Source organism: Balaenoptera borealis, assembly GCF_965194805.1.
Source record: "Balaenoptera borealis genome assembly, chromosome: 9".
Lineage (NCBI taxonomy): Eukaryota > Metazoa > Chordata > Mammalia > Artiodactyla > Balaenopteridae > Balaenoptera > Balaenoptera borealis.
In genome coordinates this window covers 25,211,625-25,236,781 of record NC_138873.1, presented here as the reverse complement: position 1 = coordinate 25,236,781, position 25,157 = coordinate 25,211,625, and the positions used below count along the sequence as shown (strand labels likewise).

Below are 25,157 nucleotides of genomic sequence, written 5' to 3'. Positions count from 1 at the left end.
TGATTAAGGAAATTTAAAATCTCTTGGCTGCTCCTTTTACAAATGTCATTTTGAGCCCTTAAGTATGTCACTACATTGGTTTTAAGTGCCCCACAAATGTAAGTTCCAAGAGCCCTTTCTGGCGTCCCACGAATGCAGGAGGAGAGGCCCAGAGGGCAGCTTTGGACCCACTCGCCCAGCAGCCCCATTTGCCGCTGTCCCTGAAAACCGCAGGGAGAGACTGAGGCACTGAGGCCGCTTGCCACGTCCAGGATAACTGATGTCCAGAGGACATACTGGTGCTCACTTGTCAAAGTCAGATTAAGAGAAAATCAAAACTTCACTTATTCTCCCTTTTTCCTACAGAAGCAATGTTTCTGGATGCCATTCCTACCCTTTATATTATCAAAGAAAAATTGGCATGGAGTTTATAAAAATGACAGCAGCTCTTCCCATGCTCTCCAGCCACACTTCATATTAATATCATCTCGGACTCCTGCATATGAGGTACAGAGTGTGTTAGGAGGCCAGTCCTTTTTTGAATCGGGTCTTTTTTCATCTCCCCTAGAGGACGTATGGCAATCTTTTGGTCACCATGTGTATGAAAATGATTCATCTTCTAAAAGGAAAGCAGTCTGATCTAGGTGGAAATGTACAGACCCAAACAGTTTTAAAAATCAGAAGCAATAAAAATAACCATAAATCAAAATTATTTTTTAAAAAGTATTAAAGACCCAAACTGCCTTGCATTTAGTAGGTGTCCAATACATTTTTACTGAATCGGATTTGTTGCACTTAATCCTTAAAAGAGCAAAGTGACACAAATTATTTTAAATTTTCTTTGGAATGACCAAGGAACTTAATAATATCATATAACTACCATCTCTCAAAAGAAAAATGTCAGAAATCCTACTTTGTGATTTAACGAGGGTGCCATTTGATGAAAATATGCTTTCTATAATGAAGTTGTATATTTTAAATTTCAATATAAGAAAAAGGAAGCACAAAGAAGACATAGGAAGCATGTATTTATATATATGTATGTATATATGTGTATATATACATGCATTAATACATACATAAGCACATATGTAAGGGATGGCATTAGTAGACTACATTCAATGGCTTACCTAGAAAATTTTTGCAAAAATTTCTTATTTGTAACAAAATGGTTGCTTTCAAGGTATGAAATCACTTTTCTTTTTGGGCGTCTAGGAATTGACTTTGATCATTTACAAGTGGCTAGCTTAATGGATACACATGAAAGCAAGATCAGAGTTTTGATCTCCATGTGGGCCATAGATAGTTTCTCTAATGTTTAAAAATGCATAATGCTGGGCACAGAGGACAACTGGTGACAGAGTTAGGGTGACTAAACTGGAATCAAATGAGTCCATTCTCCTATTTGTCTTCTTTACGTAAGACTATGCCATAGTTACTTATTTGACTGTGAATGTAATGGAGGTTTAGGTAAAAACCAGAATGTAACCATGTGGCAGTTCTCTATTCAGTTGAACTGTGACCTCCAGAAAGTGGCATGAAATTTTGGGAAAAATCAATGCTTTCAATGACTTTCCAACCTGTCTGCTGTTAATGAATTAACTATATCACAATGAAAGGTTTATTTGGTTGTTGAATTAAAAGAACAGTGGTTTTAATATTTATTTAAATGGGAAATATTTATCAATATTGATCATTTGAAAATTCATAATTAAAAGGAAAACAAAATCTTTTTAAGAAGTCCATTACAAAATTGTATGATCTCGATTTTATTATTTTTAAAAGTAGTATATATGTCTCTGTGCATGGGTGTGTACAAAGAAAAAAGCTAGAGGAAAATAATTTGTTAGTATTTCTCTGAGTGGTGGAGGTACAAATGCACTTAAATTTCCCCTCTTAGAAAAGAAACAAAATAATTTAAAAAGGAACCAATGAAGGGGAAAGCTTATCTTCCTCCTATAGCTTTTGAAGAAAAACAATAGTCTTTAAAAATCACAGATTATTCACTGTTTTTAATTTATTAATAAATGTTCTAAAGTAATGGGCTTTGGTTCCTACAGCTCTGGTTTCGTTTTCTAGATGGTGGTGAACAGTGTTAGAGCAGATATGACATTTTGATCTTTACCCCCCTCAGGCTATAAAATTGGTATTAAAAATTTACTGAGGACTGAAGTGAGAGACTTCTGGGAGACATTAGGAAGCTATGTGGCCCCTGAAGAAGAAGGGGATCACGTGGACCTCTTTGTACCACTCGGAGCATCAGGTCAGTTTTGAGAGGTAGTGGCCATACCTACTTCGTGATGGTATTTTGTGGATTTATAAAATGCCGTCAGTTCAAATGATTCAGTCACTTTTATTTTTTAATTTCTTTTTCTCTTTATACTTCACATACTCAGGTAGTTAGGGGGAAAGGGCATCAGGGTTAGTGGTCAGAGTAACTGTCCCTAAAGAAATAAAGTCACTAGTGGCAAGAGCCAGCCAGGAAATTTATTTCTGTTTCTTCTGAGTATTAAAAACGGTGAAGTGCCTTGTAAAGATGTGTGGTAGCTGATAATCTTCAGTGCCTACCTGTCTAACGTCAGCCATATTTAACAGATATCTGTTAAATAAAAGCTCTGTATTCATGGACTCATGGGCTATGTTTTGTTTGTCTGTTTTTGTTGTTTTTTTAATCAAGCAGAGGAGAGGGAGTATGAAATTAAAGTTTCTCAAACTGTTTCTTACTACCCATTCCTTAGGGAACTGTGAGTTTTAAAGTTCTTAATCCTCAGATTTCACTGAACTATTCAATACATACAAAGCATGACCCTGGCAGGATTCCACGAGGCAAAGGAAAAAGCAAAAGGATAGGAAGGAGTTTAAAAGAAAACAAAGTATAAATTATTGTAAAAAAAATTTTTTTTACAGTTACTACAATTATATAATCTCAACTATGTAGAAAATAGGCATAGAAAACTCTAGGAGGAAATATAGCAAACTATTAACACCATATATTTCTGGATGTGTTTTTCAAATTTCCTACTTTCAAAATCAGTTTGAAAAGAGTAAGTTACGAAGTATGTGGAAGGTGTGATCCCAATGCTTAAATCCTGTGTATGTGTCGGGGAGGGGGGTGGTGGTGTGTTTGTATAAAAGGGGTTTGGAAGGAAGTATACCAACATGCTAACAATAGTTGGATGAGTGAGTTTTCCTTTCTTTCTTTTTTCCTTTTTCTTTTATTTCTTTTATTTGCCTCTATTTTCTGTAGTGAACTAGTATTACTTTTAAAATGAGAGCAAAACAAATTTTCTAAAATTTGTTTTGGAAAAAAAGAAAGGATGAGGGAAAGTAAAGTATTCAAAGGCTGAGAGAATGAGGGTGAAAGGGGAAAAGAATAATAGATCTGGTGACACAAAAATGGTCTCAAGTGAAACTTAATGGTCCTCAAACAATGGATTTCCCACAGCCATTCTGGGCTCCAAAATCATCGCTGAACTTCGTGTCAAATATAATTTCCACCTGGGTGAACCATCGGGCCCCTGGTTCAGTCAGAAGGCCCAGGCTTCTCAGTCACAAATCTCTTTCCCACCACCTCAGGCATCACTCTTGAGCTTGTCCTCCCCAGTAGCTGTATCACCTCTGAAATCTTGATCTCAAGCATCTGTCTCTCCGAGTACCACTTCCAAATCATACACTCAAATATTCCCACTCTATCAGTTCTTTGTCTGAGGACCTCCAATGCACACACTCCCACTTTTTCACTCTCTATCACCATGCCTTCGACCTTGGTTCCTTCCTCATTAAACCTGGATTTAATGGTTCGTCATTATCATTACTCTCTTGCAAAGAATCTGAACTTCTTTGTTTCTTTTTCTCCTGGCCAAATCCCAGCTCATTTGGCTAAGTCCCAATGCTGGTTAAAACGCAACCATCTGCATAATCTATGCCTGCCTGTACTAAAGCAGCTGAAGACTGTTGGAAAGAGTAATACAACTGTTCTTACTGATCTAACTTTAATGGCATAAATATCAAATGGGATTGGAGCTCTGATAAGCAGTCCTATCACATTTCCTCGGTAAATTTGTTTTCCCACTCTTAAAATGACTATGTTGTCCCTTCTCTCCTTTAGTCAATCTTTCAATAACCCTCTCACTTGATTTCACCTTTTACTTCCCTAAGGAAACTCCTTAATTTACCACCCACCACAGAATCCACCACCTACCCCACCTCTTACCTTCATTCTGTCTTCCCTTCTGTTACGATGGAAGAAGCACCCCTGCTCGAAGCAAACATCAACTACTCCGCTTGGACTCTGTAACACATCGCCTTTCACCTTCCCAAGACGTCACTCCTATGCTCAAATCCTCTCCCACAGCCTCCATCCTCTTTCTTTATTGGATTATTCCTATCAGATCAGGAACACCTGTAGTAGCTCCTCCCCTCTCGCTCCCCCCCAAAGAGAGAGAGACCATAAACTTTGTGTCACCAATTTTTGAGTGGACTATACCAGTGGTTCTCAAAATTTTCACATGTATTTGACTCACAGAGGGCTTGTTACAATCCGCAGTGCTGGGTCCCACCCTAGAGTTTCGGATCCAGTAGGTCTGGCACAGGGGCTGAGAATTTGCATTTCTAACAAGTTCCCAGGTGATGCTGATGCTGCTTAACCCGGGGGCCACACCTGGAGAACCGCTGGTCTAGCGGACTGCCTCTACCTTCCTCACCTCTCACTCACCCCTCACGCTCCTCCAAGTGGTCTCCTTCTGCTGAAATCACTTTGGGAAAACTATAAGTGACTCTCATGTGCCCAAATCCAATGGTCCCTTCTCCATCCTCACCTGGCCTTGACCTCTCAGCGGCATTCGAGGAGGATGAATACTCCTGGAAACTCTCCTTCTCCCCGTGCTTTCCCTAATACTACCCTCTCCTTGTTTTCCTCCTACCTCAGGGGTCTCTTCCCCTCAGACTCCTTGGCTGGCTCCTCCTCCTCCTTCTCCTCCTTGAGACCCCTAAATGTGTCCCGGGCTTGATCTCGGGCTCGCTTCTTTTCCACGACTACACTCTTCCCCTAGGGAGCCTCATTTATTCCTATGACTCTACATTCAATCTGGATGCTGAAGACTCCCAAACTTATGTCTCCAGCTCTAAAATCTCTCAGCTGCACTCATATCTAGCCTTTGCTCGACATCTTCACGTGGGTGTTTAGTTTGCATGGCTAATGGGCATCTCAAAGTTCACACGCCTACAGCAGACTCTTGATTGCCTCCCAGCGCAAACCTCCCCCTCCCCCAGGATTCCTCACTTAAGATATCATCATTCACCAGTTACTGCGTAAGCCAGACACCTAAAACTCATCTTTCTCGGCATTACTTAAATTGTTTAAACAGCTTTATTAAGGTACAATTGATATACAGTATTTCAAGTGTGTAATTTGATAAATTTTTTAAAGTGATTTTAAAATTTTTATTTATTTATTTATTTATTTTGGGCTGTGTTGGGTCTTCGTTGCTTCACTCGGGCTTTCTCCAGTTGCGGCGAGCAGGGGCTATTCTTCGTTGCGGTGCGCGGGCTTCTCTTGTTGCAGAGCATGGGCTCTAGGCGCGCTTGCTTCAGTAGTTGTGGCTCGTGGGCTCTAGAGTGCAGGCTCAGTAGTTGTGGCACATGGGCTTAGTTGCTCCTCAGCATGTGGGATCTTCCCGGCCCAGGGATCGAACCTGTGTCCCCCTGCATTGGCAGGCGGATTCTTAACCACTGTGCCACCAGGGAAGTCCCTAACTTGATAAATTTTGACATATGTCTGTCTACACACTATGTGAAACCATAAACCAATCAAGATAATGAACACATTCATCATCCGCCAGAGTTTCCTCCTGCCACTTTGCAATTTCTCACTCTGCTTCTCCACTCCAACCCGAGGCAACCACTGATTTCACAATATATTAGTTTGCACTTTATAGAATTTTCCATAAATGGAATCATACAGTATGCATGCTTTTTTGTCAGGCTTCCTTCACTCCAAATAATTATTTTAGATTCATCCACTTCATGCTGTTCATTGAATTGTTCATTCCTTTTTACTGCTGGGAATGATTATTGTATAGATATACCACAATTTGTTCCATTCACCTGTTGATAGATATTTGAGTTCTTTCCAGTTTGGGGCTTTTACAAAGTAAAGCTGCTGTGAACATATGCTTTCATTTCTCTTGGGAAAATACCTAGGAGTGGAATGAATGGGTCATATGATAGGTGTATGTTTACCTTTAGGGAAAAAAAAAAGAAAAGCTAAACTGTTTTCCAAAGTGGTTGTGTCATTTTTTATTTCCACTCCAGTTGCCCAACACTTGGTAGGGTCAGTCTTCTTAATTTGAGCCACTCAAGTGGGTGTGTCGTGGTATCTCATTGTGGTTTTAATTTGCATTTTCTCTAATGACTAATGATGCTGAGCATCTTCCCATGTGCTTATTTGCCATTTGTCTTCCTTGGTGAAGTGTCTGTTCAAATCTTTGGCTCATTTTAAAAATTAGGTTTTTTTGTTTTTTACTGAGAGATCTTTGTATATTCTGGAAAAGTTGATTGCAAATATTTTCTCCCAGTCTATGACTTATCTTTTCCTTCTCTGAACAGTTTCTTTTGAAGACAAGAAATTCTTAATTTTGATAAAGTCAAATTTATCAGTCTTTAAGTTTTATAAATCATGCTTTTGATGTCATATCTAAAACCTCTACCTAACCAAGGTCACTTCTGTGTTTTCTCCTAAATTTTTTATAGTCTTAAGTTTGAAATTTGGGTTTGTGATCCATTTGATTTATGCTTTTTCTTTTTTTAAATAGAACACAAGGTATGGATTGAAGTTTTTTTTTTTTTAAACACATGTGGCTATCTATCAAATTATTTCAGCACCATTCCTTGTAAAGACCATCCTTTTCCCAGCGGATTTCATTTGCATCTTTGTTGAAATCAATTGACTATATATGTGTAGGTACACTTAGGAATGCTCTTTAATTTCATTGATCTATTTGTCAATGAAAACATTAGACACCAATAAGTGAGAGACACCCCGACCTTTGAGCCACTACCATCTCGTTGCAAGCAACTGAAACAAGTTGGAGTAATTATTTACTCCTAGACCACAAAGAATTAAAATATATTACCCTATAGTTTCATTTGAAGTAGTTCAATCTATATGCTGTGTCACCGAAGAAGGGGTAAAATTAATGCTAAAATTTGACCATTGTATTCCATTATGTGTTTAACAGTTTTAAATCTATCCCCTTACAATGAGACTTCTTTGAATCAGACTATTTTAGAAAATACATGTAGACTTTTCTCTGTCTTTGGCCTGAGAATTCCAAATTTGAAGATAAGCACCAGGTCAAACTTCTTGCCTCTTTCTCCACCCTGTTGTCAGTCCTCCTGAATAAAGTGTCTGAACTTCAGCACTTAGGGGTGAACTGCAAAGTGTTGATGGACTATTCCATGAGGGATTTGAATTGAAGACGAGACCTACAAGTGGCCTTTCTTGGCCAGCTCATTAGCGCTTCTAAGTAATATTTAACTGTTCATGGCAAAACCTGTGAGCAAACTAATGAAAGTAGTTTTGGCTGTGCAGAGGCAGGAACAGAAGTTCTTTCTCAGCTGTCTCAACTGACTGGCACGTTATTGACTGCCCCCAATGGGATTGCCACCGGCTCATACCAACACAGTAAGGGAATATGGGCACTACCACCGTGCCCAATGACACCCACCAACTCCAGGATCACCAAGGACAAAGCACAGCTCATAATCCTGGTTCTGGCGATGGTTCATTCCTCTCTGAAGGAATGCTGTCAACTTCCCAAACTAGGTCATTTCTCATCACTCAGAAGGGGATTATTATTGCTCAGAAGGGGATTATTACTGCAAATATTTGCTTCAAACCATCACTTGCAAAAGCTCCGTTGAAAACACCAGCTTTAACAGCTAAACAAAGATGTATAGTAGCTGATTTAGAGAAATACTAAATACAGAGAACAATTTTTCTTAGTAAAACATTATCAATGTGCTTTCATTTGGAAAAATGAATTGCAGCTATAAAGAGATGGTGAAGGGGCTGGCTCAAGTTTCATTATCAGAGAGGAAGAACAAAGGTGAAATACACGTGAAAGCAAAAGTTCATTTAGATACTAAAGCTGCAACTGTTGGATCAAAATGTAACATAAGCTGACCAACAGAGAGAGTCAGATTGCTTTGCTATAATAATGTTAATCATTTACCCCTTTAAAAATCCCTCCCCTTCTATCAAAGAGGACTCAGAGTGATGTAAAACTATATAAAGCATTGCTTCTCTAATCCTGAACGCTAAGGGCCTTTCAAGACTGAGGAAAGCTGGCATGATTCGGAGACTTGTAAGGGAAAAGTTTCCATATAGATACAACAAAAAGCACATTGACCTAATATAGTTTTGTAGCAGAAGTGTTTGTTAATTTTAGTTTATATAGCACCATCATGCAATGAGAGCATATTTGGCCCCGTGCAGGGAGGAATCAGCCTTGCAGAGACAGCAGGGTGCAGACACTGCTGTTTATAAAACAGGATTTCTTCTTTTTCTCCTCCTCTGTCTCCTCTTCCTCCTTTTCCCACTCTTCTTCTTCTCCTTCTAGAAGAACATGTTACAAATATTTTCACTTTTACCAGCAAAAATGTGGGGAGAAGAATCAAACTGTCCATTTAGGACAGAAAATAAAATTTCACTTGGCCCTGTATCATTCAGTCACTGATTTTCAAGGAGAGGAACTTTCTTAAGCACCCAGTACAGTCTTGTAGATATATTTGTAGAGAGAGAATAGCTTGACATGATGTAAACAAGATACAGGCTTGGCTACGATGGGGATGACTTTGGATGACACGATGGGGAAACCAGGCAGAGTGGGGTTTTCCCGTATTTTTATTTTTAGGATGTAAACATACAACTGTATATCCTTACTTGGATGTCTATTCTGCTTTCTGATGCAAAAATCCAGCAGCTATTTAATTTTTGATTTCAAATACAGTATAACAAACATGTCAGCCTTATCCATCAAAGAGTAGATAGGCATTTGAAATTATTCGTTGCATCCTTTTTGCATTTCTAATTTTACCTTTGAAAGCAGACTATGGGTGTTTATCTTAGTCTTCTAATGAGAAAGGATAATAAGCCTGATATAAATGCAATTAAGTTTTTTTTCATACTATATACAAGAAGAATTCTTTCATCTGAGCTTAAGTCTGCAATACTAAAAGGAGAAAATAATGTCAGTTCTTAGTGACTGGCTGGGACGACAGTAGGAAAGGGCGCCCCCTTCCACCTACTTCAGTGAATCAAAGCTGCAGACATGGTCCAGCCTCACCGACTTCCTGGAAGACACCTTGAAATCAGTAAGGAAACAACTAAGTCCTCTCTTCAAGGAGTTGCAGAAGAACATAAGTGGCAGGATGACAGGTAAGAACTCTTGCTACTTCTGTTGCAGCTTAATTTTGAAGGTTGTTACACATCCAGAGTGAATACAAGTGTAGGAATGCACAAGTAAAAGTTGACTCTTAAGCATCTTTGGTAAAACTTTATTCCCTTTGTTTTTCATATCTCCTTTCAAAATATCATGAATATCCACTAAGAAAAAATATATTCATCTTCAAAATGCTGAAGCTAGTTCCTGGGTTCAAATTTTACCATCTTATTAATTCTGTGTCAGTCAATTGTTTACCTAGGCAAAATTCACTGTTTGCTAAGCCAGAGAGTTCGGTCCTTTTCCCTCTACAATTTGCTCTAAAAGTTAATTGCCAACATCCCAATTAAGCATCTCTTAGACCACAGCACCCATGACTTAAATTGTTCTATAATTAAGTTCTACTTATTTTCTATCTAAAATATTTAATTTGGTGATGGGCTACATGGACAAGCCTATTGGACATCACTGAATGTGTTTTCTCATTTACACGTCATACTCATGATCCAGTTATCACAATAAAGTCTTCTGGAAACAATTTCCTGTCTCAACTTTAGATCTTTTTCTAAACTAGTCAGTTCTTTAAAATGAAGTATTTAAAAACAAACAAACAAAGCCCACCTATTTAAATAGGTTTCTCCTGCGTCTTTAACTGCCTACTCATTTTTCCCTAACTCTTCATGTGTCACTGAAGCACTGTACCAATCAAGTCATATGCCTTACTTCTTCCCTTCCCCTGCCCTGCTCCTTATTGGGCATCTGTTAACATAATTACTGTCTACACAAGAGCTGTAACACACAAATATGCATGCGGATATTTTATCTGTCAACATATGCCTACATCTCTTTACACAAAGGTCTCCAAAGCAGGGATTTGTCTTCTTGGTTTTAACTCTACCACATTTAGTGGATGTTCAACCAATATTTTAAAAGTTATGAGGCTATAAACAAGGAGAAATTATTTTTCCTGATTCTTTCACAGATATTAAGGACTAGAAAGAAAAGTGGAAAGATGAATGATAGAAGTATGTCATGTATGTCATAAGCAATGAAAAGTCAAATGGAAAAAGGTTGTTTTTCAAATAAATGCAAGTCTTTCAAAATATTTTTAAAATGTAGAAGATGTCTGTGTATGTATGTTTGTATGTTATTTCCTATGGACTTAAAATATTTACAGATTTGAGCACAAAGTTAATGCAGAATATGGAAGAGTTTTTGGTGGAATTGAGAATCTAAACTTTATAAGGTTTATTTTCATATGTTCTTTCCTTGTCCAATTTATAGATTTCATTCAATATCAGCTTTGTCAGGGTGGGTACTTTCTATATGCTACACATTTAGATGCTTTTGCTCATTTTCTATTTTATCATGGCAGATAACATGGCCTAGTAGAATTTTTATTCTTAGTCTGCATTTTTATCCACTAACAAGCAACTGTGAGGACTGAGTTTTCTTCTTGATCATATCTCTCACATATTTTAATTACAGGCCTATCACCTTATATTTTCAGGGCAATTTGTATCAGACACCATGAGTATGGCTAACATTCTGAATAACCAAGAAATTATACAAGCTCTGGCAGAGGGATTGATAGAACTTTCAAAAGAAAATTCTGTAAGTGTTCCTTTGAATAAAACAAACTACAAAAACCCCAACCTTAAATAAATTTTTAGTTTGCATTTATTGTTTTTTACCAGTTTATCCCTCTGGGACACAATTCCTCAGAGAAAGTGCATCAATTTATGAAAAAAGCCACTGAGAGATTCTGAACCCAAGATGTATTAGCTGCATAAAATAGACATATAGGAAAAATCTCGATAATTTAAAGTTGATCACATGACGCACTGTTTTCTGTCTTGTGATTAATTTCAGTCAGAAATGGCTTTAAAAAACACGTTTAGTGGCTTATATTTCACATAAACATTATTCAACAGTTAAAACAATTATGGCAGAAAACCTGAGAAAGCGTGAAATCAGATATAAAAAGATGAAGGGCAAGGAAGGCTAGATAAGAGAGGAAGGGAAAGAGAACACAGAAGAACAGAAATAAGCAAATCAGTAATTTGGTTGGGCATAGGCATGGGGGAAGACCTGAAGAAGCATTTTCATCAGAAACAAATCTTGAACGCTTTTCTAAAAAAGTCAGTCCACATACCAGGACACAGTGAATAGAGGCAGTGTACAGAACACACTCTGCCCCAAGACCATGGCAAGGTTATAGGAAAATAAAATACAGTCAGCCGTACATATCCGTGGATTCTGCACCTATGGGTCCTGCATCCTAGGACAACTAAGCACATGTTGAAAATATAGGGGAAAAAAATTCCAGAAAGTTCCAAAAAGCAAAACTTGAATTGGGCTGTGCACTGACAACTATTAACATTGTATTAGGTATTAAGTAATAGATGATTTAAAGTATATGGGAGGATGTCCTAGGTTACATGCAAGTACTACACCATTTTACATAAGAGACTTGAGTACCCGAGAATTTTGGTATCTGCGGGGATCCTGGAGCCAATCTCCGTGGATACGGAGGGACAGTTGTATGCAGTGCTCAGTTCAGGGGCAGTTGAGAATAGGACAGGAGTAGGGGCGATATTAACATACCTAATGCTGTATAAGGTCTCTAGTTTTCCAAGGAAAATTTCTCAAATCCTTCCCTCTCACTGTAGTAATTCCACCTTGTAGGTGCTTTAACGTCTTTGGACACTCTCTCCTTATCTATCGTGGTTTCAACTTGGCTTCCTGGGTAAGCACCAGACATCTCCTGGGTACGCTGTCCAGTGAGAAGCCTGAGGAGTTGCCGTTAGCCATGATTTTCTTCCCTGAAGACTCAGCTCCCCACCACACTAGCCAATCCTCGGGCAGCTCAGTGGTAAAGGCCCTGGAAAACTTCGCTGATAATATGATCAGAGATGTTCACAGGGATGATCCTGAGGCCCTGAAATTCTCCGCACTGTCCCCAAACACCAACGAATTATTCAACATGTTTGGTGTAGGTTCATGGTACTTATTACCATCAAATTATCTTAAAATAACCTTGTGTGATATAATTTTGGTAGTGCTCAAACCTACAGTCAGAGAGGCAACCAAATTTGGGAGGGTGTTTTCCCCAGGAATTCTGCTGCTGAAGCCTCTCCCCCAGACCTTCTTCTGCCTGTAAGACACAAGAGTTGTCCTGTCCCCTTTCCTCATCTGGCTAAAAAGTCTGGGCCACTTTGGTTCTGAAGATCTCGAGACCCTCCCACAAGACCTTGGCATCCTAACTGAACTGAGACTGTAAGCTGAGAACCAAGATTAACTGGAAAGCTCCATTTACTGACTCTAATTGAATAACAGTTACTTTGTTTTCTGGACTTGCAAATTAATTAGGTAGAGAGATGAAAACTCTACTTAAAAAATGTGTTTTCTGCTGCACTTTTGTTGACCTGTATTTGAAATAGAAATTTTCTTGGGGGGCAGATTTTTCAGGACAACCTCTGGAATTTTTGTCATATTTTCTGCTGAAGAAATGTAGTAAAAAGAGCAAAGACTTTGAAGGAAATGTTATTCTGACAAAATGTGGCCCAAAGGCAACATGCAATTTACTCATGAAGGTAAAGTTGCTGCTGCATTTTTATGCCATTGCTTCACTGTACAGTTAGACACACGTGCTTAAGAAATTCATAAACAAAAATGATAATTCTACCTGGAAAGCTTTCACCTTGTCATTTCTCCTAAGAACTTCCTTTTCATGGATTATTATTGAAAAAGTGTGCTTTGTAGTTTCATAACGTGAGTAACATCTAAGCCACTTACAAGCATACGTGGCATCACACTGACAGGAGTAAAACTAGTTGGCTTTTGGGGGAAGAACTGGATACTCGCATTCTGCCCAACATAACCTAAAGAATTTTTTTTTCATCTGTGGCCCAGGACACTTTTTTGGTGAAACTAAAAATGGTTCTTCTTTTTTTTTTTAAGTTGAGATTCAAATTCATAAAAGTAAAAAAGTGGGTTTGCTGCTCGCTTCAGCAGCACATATACTAAAATTGGAACGATACAGAGAAGATTAGCATGGCCCCTGTGCAAGGATGACACGCAAATTCGTGAAGCGTTCCATATTTTTAGAACCTAGTGGCAAGACGGGAATAAAGACACAGACCTACTAGAGAATGGACTTGAGGGTATGGGGAGGGGGAAGGGTAAGATGTGACAGGGTGAGAGAGTGGCATAGACAAATATACACTACCAAATGTAAAATAGATAGCTAGTGGGAAGCAGCCGCATAGCACAGGGAGATCAGCTTGGTGCTTTGTGACCACCTAGAGGGGTGGGATAGGGAGGGTGGGAGGGAGGGAGATGCAAGAGGGAAGAGATATGGGAACATATGTATATGTATAACTGATTCACTTTGTTATAAAGCAGAAACCAACACACCATTGTAAAGCAATTATACTCCAATAAAGATGTTTAAAAAAAAAAGAAGTGGGTTTGAAGCTAGTTCTTTAGTCAAGAAAAAATAATTTTGCCAGTACTATATTCAGAATCCGTACATTCTTGGTTAAGTGAAATAATCTGGATTCAGGAAACACTGAAAATTGCATCGTCATTCAGAGAGCTGATTTCTGTGAAAATGTCATTTCATGCCCATTGAAAAAGCACCTATCTGTGATGACTGAAGGCTTGGGTGCCACCCCCAACACAAAGTCACCGTGGACAGTGTTAGGAGGAAGAGACTTGTGAGTCCCCCCAGCAGGCATATCATCTGTTGCCCCATCAACCTGATATTCTGGAAGTCTTTGTCCACCTGGCTTTAGAGGACAGCACAGTGCAGGGAGGGGCAAATCGGGTGGACCGCTGGAGGCAGCGTCCCCTCCGCCAGACTTGCTCAGCAGAACGAAAGGCCTGCAGTTATTCAGCCCCCGCCCTCCGTCATTAGCAGACTGTGCCCCTTAGCGGCCCCTCCTCCCCATGAAGTGGCTTATTCTTCCCAACCACAAGCATCCTCTCCTAGAGGAGTCTTAATAAACACATTCGCAGGGACATCTAAGCCCTTTAGAGGTCAGAGCCCTGCTTCCCTGTTGCCCCACCCCTAAATCTCTCTCTTCAGGAAACGCTCATGGACCATGTATTCATCAGGGTTCTCCAGAGAAGCAGAACCAATAGGATGTGAGTGTATATAGAGAGAAAGAGATTTGTTATAAGGAATTGGCTCATGCAGTTATGCAGGCTGCCAAGTTCTAAGACCTGCAGGGTGAGTCAGTGAGCTGGAGAGTAGGAGAGCTAACGGAGTAGCTGCAGTCCAAAGGCAGGGCAGGCTAGAGACCCAGGAAGAGCTGATGTTTCGGTTAAAATACAAAGGCAGGGAAAAGCCAATGTCCCAGTCTGAAGGCTGTCAGGTAGGAGGAATTTTCTCTTACTTGCAAGAGGGTCAGCCTTTTTGTTCCACTCAGGCCTTCAACTGATTGGATGAGGCCCACCCACGTTAGAGAGGACAATCTGCTTTAGTCAGTCTCCTGATTTCAATGTTAATCTCATCCAAAAACATCCTAGCAGACATACCCAGGATAATGTTTGGCCAACATCTGGGCACTCACTCTGTGGCCTGGTCAAGTTGGCATATAAAATTAACCATCACAAACCACTTCTCAGGCAGAGGTCAAGTCCCCAGCTTCTCAGTTCAGTTCCCTAAATACTTACAGGAACCAGTCATGTGCTAGGCACTGTGCTAGCCCTGGGGATAGACATAAAATAAGACACAGCCTCTGCCTTTGAGGTGGATAAGACTGACACATACATAGATGATGCAGCATGATTAATGCCTGTTAGCAGAATGCACAGGAGGGGGTGGGGCGCAAGGGCAGGCATTTAATCGAGATTCTCTTTCTGCTTCTCAGAGTCCTTTTGCCTTGTTATGGTGGCCACTATCTCTTTGAGATTTCTGGGGATTATTCTCCCAAAAAGGTGGATGTAGTCTCCATCCCTCCTTCAGCCTGTGAAAACCTTTGAAAAATAGCACCCAGGGCTCCAGGACCACTCATTTCCCCTTGGTTTACTAAAGGGAATAATCAACATGTAACCACATTACACAGGTTCCAAATTATTCCAAAGTCCTTACAACATCTGGGTCATTCCTGACTCCCTGGAAACCTTACTGAAGTTCTTCCATCAACCTTTATTCCTAAGAATGAAGCTGTCACCCTCAACCATGGACATACAGGCCCCAGAAATGCCCCTCTTTGGAGCAGGATAGCTTGAAGAAAGCAAAAGGGACAAAACTATAAGTGCTCCTTCTTGTGAAGTGTTCATTTTACATCTGAAAGACTTTACTATTGTTGAGAACAATTTCTGGAATCTCTGGCCCCTAAAAGAATGGTCACCTAGAATATTTCCTCTCAAAGATACCTCCATTCTTTCCACTGCCAAATAAAATCCACACTGAATTAAGTCTTTTCAACCTAATCATCTTATCACTTTAATAAAGTGATGCAGAAAGTTTGGGCTTAAAGTTGCCTCCATGCTGGAAATCAGGCCTGCTCTTGTTACATCGTCTGCCTGTAATAAAACTACAGTAACGTGAAACACCTTAATGCCTAGGAATGTCTTTGATATCTTCCTTTTTCAAAATCAAAGCAGAAAAAATAGGTGTTAGATTCTTATTCGGTTCTCTGTTATACACTTGAGAGCTTGTGCATGATGCCCATGAAACAAATTTGGGGACCCTAGGAAGGAAGGAAAACCACAGCTTAACGTAGGTGCTGAATTCAGATAAAATAGAGAAGCTGAGTTTCTCCACACCTTGGGGTTTATTTTTAAAAGTGTAGATACTCGTCCAGAAGAGCACACAAACTCTCAGCCATGGGAGTGGAAAGTAATGCCTTCTTCTGAGATAATTGTTTTAAAGACCCTTCCACAGGGGCTTGTGTAAGAGGGCTTGTCTGCCAAATCCAGGACCAAATACACACACACACACACACACGTATATACATATAGATAGACTGAGACATATATAGCTCACTCTATCTATCTATCTATCTATCTATCTATCTATCTATCTATCTATCTATCTATCTATCTATCTATCATCTTGCTGCCCAGTCAGTAGTAACTCCTGGCCTTGATATGCCTATAGTGTTTACACTGATACTATACAACCACAGTGATGAGTCACAGCCAGAATCATAGTTGTTCTTGACAATGACATATGACATAGTTGTACCTGTCATTTTCACAACTATTTCTGGTCCCTAATTCAGGCAGCCAAGTGTTTTCTAGGAGAAGCACCAGCAATAACTAGGGTGTTAGCAATAACTAAGATCCTAGAGGAAAATTCCTAACACGTGATCCAAGGTCTCCCTTACGGGTCACGGACAGAGGCAAGGCAAAGGCCCAGCAACTCCAAATAATTGTTTTCTTAAAAATGTGCAAAGTTTGCTGCCCCTGTTACTTCATCCAAATTCATTCCTAAAAACGAAGAGGGGATGGTATCTTAACCAAAAAATAGGCTCTAAAAATCCTAATAATTAGACGGCTAATATAAAATGAGAGAACTCACTGTTTTTAGGTTCAAACACAATTACTGTGTCAAATCGATTTCCTAGCCACAGAGAAAAATTTACATTTAAAAAATAGCTGTTGCTGGGAATTCCCTGGCGGTCCAGTGGTTAGGACAGTGCACTGCCACTGCAGGAGGCCCAGGTTCGATCCCTGGTCAGGAAACTAAGATCCTGCCAGCCACTCAGCATGGCCAAAAAGTAAATAAATAAAAAATTTTAAAAGCTGTTGCTGCGACAGAGGTGAAACAAAGCCGCAGCATGAGCAGGCAGGTTCTAGGAGAGCCAGGGGGGTCTAGGAGCCCACTCCTGAAGTCTAATGCCTGAGCACTCATGGCACTTTGTACTCATGTACAAAACGATGATATCCCAGGTAAGGGGGCCTCCCTCGTCTGTGGGATCCACAGTCCGATCTGTACCGCTTGGGTTCTCTTAACCTCGGGCGGGCAGGTTGAGTTTCATTTTCATTTTACGCCTGCAGCCACGTCTCCCTACACAACTACGGGTGTCACCACTGACTGGGTGAAGTTATCATTTCTCCATAGAAATTATCAGCACTATAATTTATTTTGAAAGAAGAGAATGTTCCACACATAGAAATTATTGTGTCAAAATGCAAAGCAGATTTAAGTATAAATACATGCCAGGCCGCTATGGGTCAGCCCTGAACGGGGAAGACAAAGGACATGGCAGAAAGGCTCCGTGGAGCAGCTGTGAAGCGCTCAGGCTCAGGCGCTGGCTGGCTGCGCGCAGTTCCAGGACCAGGGCTCCTATACAAAGGCTTCAGGCAGCCATAAGGGATGGCTGCAGGTACAAAATAAAAACTGGTTTTTGCCTGAGTAGAGTAAGGCAAAAGGAGTCTTGCTTACACATTGGTGTTTTTCTTTCAGTCTCCTTCCTACATATCGAGGGGTTGCTATAGGTAGTTTTACCTTTGACTAGGAAGGGCAGCAGTAGTGGCCATTAATTATCATACGCCTCAGCACAAACATGGGACCATTGTTCCATTGCTGGGGTGGACCCTGGGATGCTGCAGGCCGAAGCGGGGGGCTTTTTTTTTTAATGTGCTAAATTATGTGGAAGCCACAAGAATAATTAACAAGGCAAAATGAAGAAAGAATAAGCCATATTTAATGTGGAAACAGATCTAGAAATGGCATGTGAATTACTTCTGACACTTTTTCACTAGGTGAACAAAGAGGTGAATTTTATAAAGTACTGTGAGTTTTTGCTTCTGGCAGCTTAAAAGCAAGATAACTTGTTTGCACTCTGCTGCCTGGTGACAGAGCAGAGCTGAGGCAGAGAGGCCTGGTCCCAGGCACCTGGCAGGAGCTGCTCAAGAGCACGGTCCCTCTCCTGCCTCCAGGGGAACCGGGGGCTGCCCTGAATTTAGTTTCTCAAGTATGATGTAGTTCCTAGGAAGCAAAAGGTTATTATTTTTTTTTAACGTAAAATTTAATTTAAGAGAGGCATCACATTTGTCGAGTGCTTAATTCATTGTGTCTCAGGGCCACTAGGGTTATGGCTGAAGGGCAGAGCTTCTGAACCCTCAGGGGGCTTAGCGCTGACTGGGGAGTTAGACATCCCAGGGCCCGCCCCAAATAACCAAGTCTGTATTTAATCCTCAGGAAAGAAATGTTGTAGAAGATAATCCTCAGGACACAAAATCAAGTCTCAGCAAAAACAGTCCAAATTTTGAGTTGCTGGTTGAGTTGGTAAGCCAATTATCACATAATAAGAATTTTCTATTTGTTTTGCTCCTGACCAAAAAAAAAAAAAAGCTTCAACCTTTATTCTGGTTCGTTCTTCCTTTTTTCTTTAAAGTTTCTCTTAGGGGGGAAAGAACCCACCAAATATAACTGGGGGAAATCCAGCCAGTAGATTTTTCTTTTGAATAAATCCTGGTCTAAAAAGAAATTGATAACACACCATTGTAAAGCAATTATACTCCAATAAAGATGTTAAAAAAATAAAAATAAAAATAAAAAAATAAAAAGAAGTTGAGCCAAGAGGATGGACGTGTAACATCTCGGCAGCAAGAGCCATCTCTGTGCTACTCCTTGCTTTTCTGATAGACATAGGACGGCATTTAAAGAAATGCTACATGAACATGAAGGTGCACAGTGTTTAACCGACCCATCAGCTATGGTCTGACTTCAAACGCTGAGTATAATCAATATAACTTTTAGGGCTCTGTCTTTCCATTTAGAAAGGGTAGTAGTGGGTGAAGCAGATGCAGACAGGCAGAGGCTTGGTCCTGTGCGACAGTAACACACAGTGCATGCGTGCCGTCTAGCATTTCTGCAACACACAGCCACATTTATTTTCACGTTTCAACCTCAGAATCCTGTAAGTCAGGTGTTAGAACCCACATTTTGTAGAGGAAGAATTAAAGTCAGAAAACTTAAAGGATTTCCCTAAGGTTAGGCAACAGGCAAAGAGAGAATCTTGAATCCTGCAGCGCGGAGCTCAGCCCCAAGGCTCTTTCCCAGTCACACAACACCCGGGGCTGGTCTGCCTACAGTGGACGGTGCCACCGGGGACCTCACCGGCCCCGTGCTTACTCAGCCCCAAACCCATCCCCAGGAACCACCAAGGAGGAGGGCATTTACATGGTGCAGGCATTACGATAGAATCTCATCCTATTGGTATTATTACTATTGGTAATAATACCAGACAATGGTTTTAAGACAACAACAGAAGTTTTGACAACTGAAACCTTAAGTCAAAATGATGATAAATATTAGATAACTCCAGTATTTTAAAAATATGTAAATACACATAAAATATAATGTGGGCTGTAAGCCAACTGCCAAGTGGGATATAGATGTATTTTTTTAACTCATTAGATATGTCTAAATAGGCATTATATACAGACCATGTGTTTGAAAGATAAAACTTAACCAAGAACAGTGCTTATAGTATTTCAAACAGAATGAGTTTTCTGATTTTTCTCTTAAATTACTTTTACATTTTAATTTTAGTTCATGAAATTATGGTTGACATTTCAGGTTAAGATCACATGGCATTACACGTTAGTATTGTCATATTTTATTTGGGGCAGTGTGGGGCAGACCTAGGGCTGGAGGGGAAAGAGGAAATTGTGTTCTAGGAGTTTTAATCGTTCTAGGCTCAAATATTACAAGGCCATTAGATTTTTTAAAAATTGAATACTGTAATTGTTTTCTATTGTAAAGATACTAATTTTACAACTTTTCAAAAGTACAAATATAAGGAAAAGAATTACCTAGTCCCAGTAAGGAAAATTAATTTCTCCATACATAAACATAGCACAGTTAATATCAGGATGTGGGATTTCTTTACACCAGTGTATGGCTTTTCCCTCTGCATTACAAAATAAAACAGGACTTTGATACATAGAAAATATAGACCACCTGGCAACCTAATTACCCAGGAGTGGCGGGTTCACAGGTACTTTTCCCTCAACACGGAAAGAAGAGCCTGAGTTTCGGTATTTCATAATACTCAGTGAGAAGTAACTATTGAATTAGTTGATGATGAGAGGCCTAGCTCATGTCAGTTCTTCTGTCTACAGGATAATCAATAAAATGCTGATGGGAAAAAGAAATAGGAAAACAAAGAGTGGGCAACCCAAAGGCTTTCTCATGAGACCATCACCTCCGTTAAGGCAGTACTCTGTCTTATCATTGCAGAGCCAACAGCTAGCACGTGACACAGAATACATATTCGGATGGATAGATGGATAAAATTAAAGTCTCAATCTGCCCTCCTCAAGATCCAAGAGTTCAAAGCCCCATCCCTACTACAGCATTAAGCTGGCCAATGTGAGGGACTATTTGGTGATGATGGGGACAAGCAATGGTCAGCAGGGTCCTCCACTGTACCCTATCAAGGTTCCCTTCAACCCTGCATATCACAAGCCAGAAAGGGGCACTCAGAGTGACTGCCTGACTGTTCAGTACTTTCAATTCTCTGTCTCCTTTGACCGTCAGGCTTTTTGAGGCTGTAAACCTGAAAAGAGTCATTATGCTTTCCCTCTGAGTTCCTAATGCTTTTCTACAGGAGAGAAAGCTGCAGCTGGACTCAGCCGAAAAGCGGACCAGCGTCATCAGGGAACTCTTACAGAGTGAGAGAAAATACGTGCAAATGCTGGAAATTGTGAGAGATATTTACATACGGCCACTTAGAGCAGCACTGTCATCAAATAGAGCAATTCTGAGCGCGGCAGATATCCAGATCATTTTCTCTGATATTCTGCTGATTTAATGTCTCAGCAGGTGAACTCTGAATAGGTATATTTTGAAATATTCATTGTGCAGTGGGAGGAACCCACGCTTAATTGTTTCAGAAAGCTATGCACAGACCCAGTCATTCTCTGCCCTTCTTGGGGACCTTGCTTGATCATCTCACAGAAGACAGAGGATTCTTGACACTGGACTGAGACCAGTAGTGATGACTCCCAGGGGAGAATCCCCGCCTGGACTCAGAGCCACAGCACAAGGAGTGGAGTTCAGTGCCTGGGGATTCGATATTCAATATGCTGTTCACGCAAAAGACAATGCGAAGGGGAGCCACGTGGAGCTGTTCATAGTCAGCAGTGTTTGGTTGCGCAATGGGAAAGGAACGGGAGGCTATAGTGGCACTAAGTCACTAGGATACTTTGCTTAGAGAACCAGAGGCTGGGGGTTAGTGTAGTAACGGTATATGTTTTGAGTGTGGAACAGTTGAGAGAGAAAAGTGATCATTTGCCTTGGTGATAAAGACAAACTGAGCTTGTGCTTCTCTGTCAGTAACTCTCTAGGTCACTTAGAACAAGTTCCTTAGCTCAGGGGGCCCAGATCCTATAAAAGGAACTAGGCCTCTTCCAGTTTTCAAGGCCTATGACGGCTGAATGAGGGATAACCTTCGACCCCTGGGAAATAGGCTGAGTTGGGGTGATGGCATTCAGCCACTGAAGTGAGTTGAGCGCTCTCCTCTGAGCACTGCAAGAAACTGTCCCCGGGGGAGGGGGGAGGGGGACAGTCAGGGACAGCCTCTGGAGGCCAGTCTGGGGTCCTGACTCTTCCACCTGACTCAACCTGCTTCCTCACTTCCCATCTCCTCCTTTCCTGTCAAATCTGAACCGCTCAGTGTCAAGACAAAAGGATTTGACAAAAGCCCTGCCCTAAACGACTGACCACGAATTTATTTATTTATTTATTTATTTTTGAATTTATTTTTTAAGTTTATAGGTTGTCACTGGCCAATATTTCCTGACCACGCTTTCCTCATATTGCAGGTGGTTTCTAGATGACTTGAGAGACAGACTACAGGAATGGGGCCCAGCTCGCTGCGTGGGAGAAATATTCATAAAGTTTGGAAGCCAGTTGAACAGATACACCAATTTCTTCAACAATTACCCTGTTGTTCTGAAAACTATGGAGAAGGTAAAAGATTGAGCGACCATCCAGGCACTTATTAGCCCTTCTGAGCTTGAGAGGAAGTTTCATGTGTAACCCGAAGGACTAGAATTACCAGGAAAGACTTCTTCTCTACTCTTGGCTTCCAGATCCTCTCTGGTTTACTGTGAGCTCCTTGAGGACGGGGACCCTGACTTACCTAATTTTGTGTCGCTACGGGCTGGCACAGTGCTTGACCCAGCAGCGCCCTGGAACTGGTTGTGGGACTGAACTAATCCTCATGCAAATTGCCAGACTCCCATCTGTCCCAGTTACCCTGGGCCTCGGTTACAGGAACATACTTCACAATGAGGCAGAAGCAAGACTGTTAACCCTGATTCCATGCTGCCACTGGGCGGCCTTGGCGAGTCCAGCTCTCTCACGGAGAAAAGGAATTCATAATCCACACACTGGAATAAAAACACTCAATGTGTGAAATCTCACGATGAAGTAAGGAGTTCCTTTGTCTTACATTCCCGAGCGAGTGCGTTATAAACAGCTGTCCCTGTTGTGTCCTGCCATACCCAGTCTGAGCGGGAATATGCAGCTCCCATCAGCAAGTGCCCCTTGCTGCTCTTGTTGGGATCTCCTCTGATGGCAATAGGATACCTCTCTTCCCTCCTCAGTTTACATCAAAAGGGTAGCAGGAGAGGCACCCTGTGACGTGGTGGTGCGCTCTGCCACTGTCCCCATGTCCACTGTGGCCATGTCCACATGTCTGCACTGAGGCCCTGAAGGGAAAGCCTGGGGCTGGGAGGTCTCTGGACGATTCCTGACCTCAGACATTGCCCTTGGCTGTCCTCTTCCCGCCCCGCTTGGGGAGTTTAAACACTGCAGGACAACTCGATTATGTGAAAGTTGCATGAATAAAGCAATTTCATAGAACTGACTTTTAGGACAAGAGTTGGAACAAAGCATCACATATTATCACAGGCAAATTTGTGCCAACATTTTTTATAGTTATGGATAATAATGTATCTGTTTCACTAGCATGGGGGTGCATATAAGGAAGCACGGAATAAATGTTAGCTCTTAACATTTCTGAAATCAGTGACTATTTGACTTCTAGAAGTTAGCATTACTGCCATCTGAGAAAAATGAGGTAACTTCCTGGGGGCTGTAATGGTGATGAGTAATACATTTTAAAACAGATATTAAGTACAGTGGAGCACCTTTTTAATGTTGCTGTGGAAAACATGCTTAACAGCAGTATTACAGCTGAACCCATTAATAGTCTCTTACTATTAGGAAATAACCTTTATTGTGTGACAGGCACTTTATGGATAGGATTCGTCCCCTCCCCACTCACTGCAAGGGTTAGATATGATATCCATGAGAAAACTGAGGCTCAGAGAAGCTAAGTAACTTGACAAAGTCACATAGAATTAGATAGAATTAAATTAGAATTCTAATTCTAATCCAGGCCTACCTGCACGCAAAGCCCATTTTCAGTTTTCTATACTTATTAAGTTCAATGAATAGGGTTAGGTTTATGGTATAATTAAAACACTATACTTAGGATATCAGTAAGCACCTATAGTGTTAATAATACTGTGATTAGATGTAGATGTTGCCTTTTTGCTTTTGAGTGCTTCACAGATGGTGCTTGCCTGGTGGAATAGAATGCTTTAAAACTGTCTTATAGAGTTTTGACAATATAATGCTCACCTTTAGTGCAGAGAAATGATACCAGCATTCCGAGCTTTCCTGAAGAGGCATGATAAGACCATTGTTAAAAAGATGCTGAGGTAAGCTCTGAGGGAGAGCACAGCCGGGGCACCCCAAGTATGGGCGTTCTCTGGCCGTCAGAAAGAGACCAGGGCTCCCTTGTCTGTGCCTCATACAGCCTTCCGGAGCTGCTTTTGTACCCATCCCGAAGGTCTGAAGAATATATTCATCTTCTCTATGCTCTGAGGCTTCACACTCCTGCAGAACATGTTGACCATGGGACTTGACCACTGCAATTGAAGTAATCAAAAAATACAAAGGTTACATAGATCAGGTTGGCTGCTGATAAGAGGCTGTGTCCTTTAAAAATGTTACAGTGCTTTTGTGTACTCTAACTCAAAGATCCTGAAATACCTTATCCTCCTGGGGTATTCTTTACTTCAAAGTCTTTCATCCTTTTAATGTGAAATCATTGTATTCAGTGATTTTGAGCATGGGAGGGCACCTATTCTAAACCAAATCACGAGACAATGTTTTCAGATACCTGTAGAAGTACAATAAAATCTTTATTAATATAAAAGTTTAAAAAAATGGAGTATTTGGGTGATTTTTCTAGATAACTAAAAGAAAAAGAGTAAAACCCTTTGTTTCTGAAAGTACTTCTTCATGTATTAATTAACTTTCCTGCCTAAGTAAGTACAGCAATCACAACTATATTCTGCAGGAGTTCAGCATCTTGGAGTACAGTACTATCATCCTGAAAATATCACTGTGACGTGCACACTGCATGGGAGTCTGGGCTGAATGTAAATGACAGCGCATTATGCCCAGAAGAAATTTTTGAATACAGTGTTGTCGCTAGCCTCATTGTTTTAAAACATATTGGGTACAGGAAATGGAGATTCTTATAATAGTTTATGAAAATACCGTGCCCTTATCAAGTGCCATAAAATATTTAAATCTATTTTTTATGTATAAAAATACCACAATTTCAGTTTCCCTAAAATCACTTTGTTTTCTAGATGAAGCAGAACATCAATATGAAAGATCAGCTGTCAGACATAATCATCTGTGGGTGCCCGGTATGTATTCTGATGCACTTGCTACATCTC

The 25,157-nt window shown here is 40.6% G+C and overlaps 1 protein-coding gene across 1 annotated transcript in view; it reads left to right on the top strand.

Moving 5' to 3' along the window:
- Positions 1-25,157, top strand: part of ECT2L (epithelial cell transforming 2 like) — a gene marked incomplete at both ends in the record, with an annotated part of 63,743 nt that overhangs the window by 27,218 nt on the left and 11,368 nt on the right. Inside the window, 17 exon segments of the mRNA XM_082405763.1 lie at positions 346-379; positions 382-552; positions 2,059-2,094; positions 2,098-2,242; positions 7,571-7,663; positions 9,236-9,261; positions 9,265-9,418; positions 10,933-11,040; positions 12,894-13,018; positions 18,586-18,672; positions 21,002-21,202; positions 21,206-21,216; positions 22,218-22,365; positions 24,052-24,125; positions 24,224-24,321; positions 24,324-24,379; positions 25,068-25,127. Coding sequence (XP_082261889.1) covers positions 346-379; positions 382-552; positions 2,059-2,094; positions 2,098-2,242; positions 7,571-7,663; positions 9,236-9,261; positions 9,265-9,418; positions 10,933-11,040; positions 12,894-13,018; positions 18,586-18,672; positions 21,002-21,202; positions 21,206-21,216; positions 22,218-22,365; positions 24,052-24,125; positions 24,224-24,321; positions 24,324-24,379; positions 25,068-25,127 — 1,627 coding nt within the window.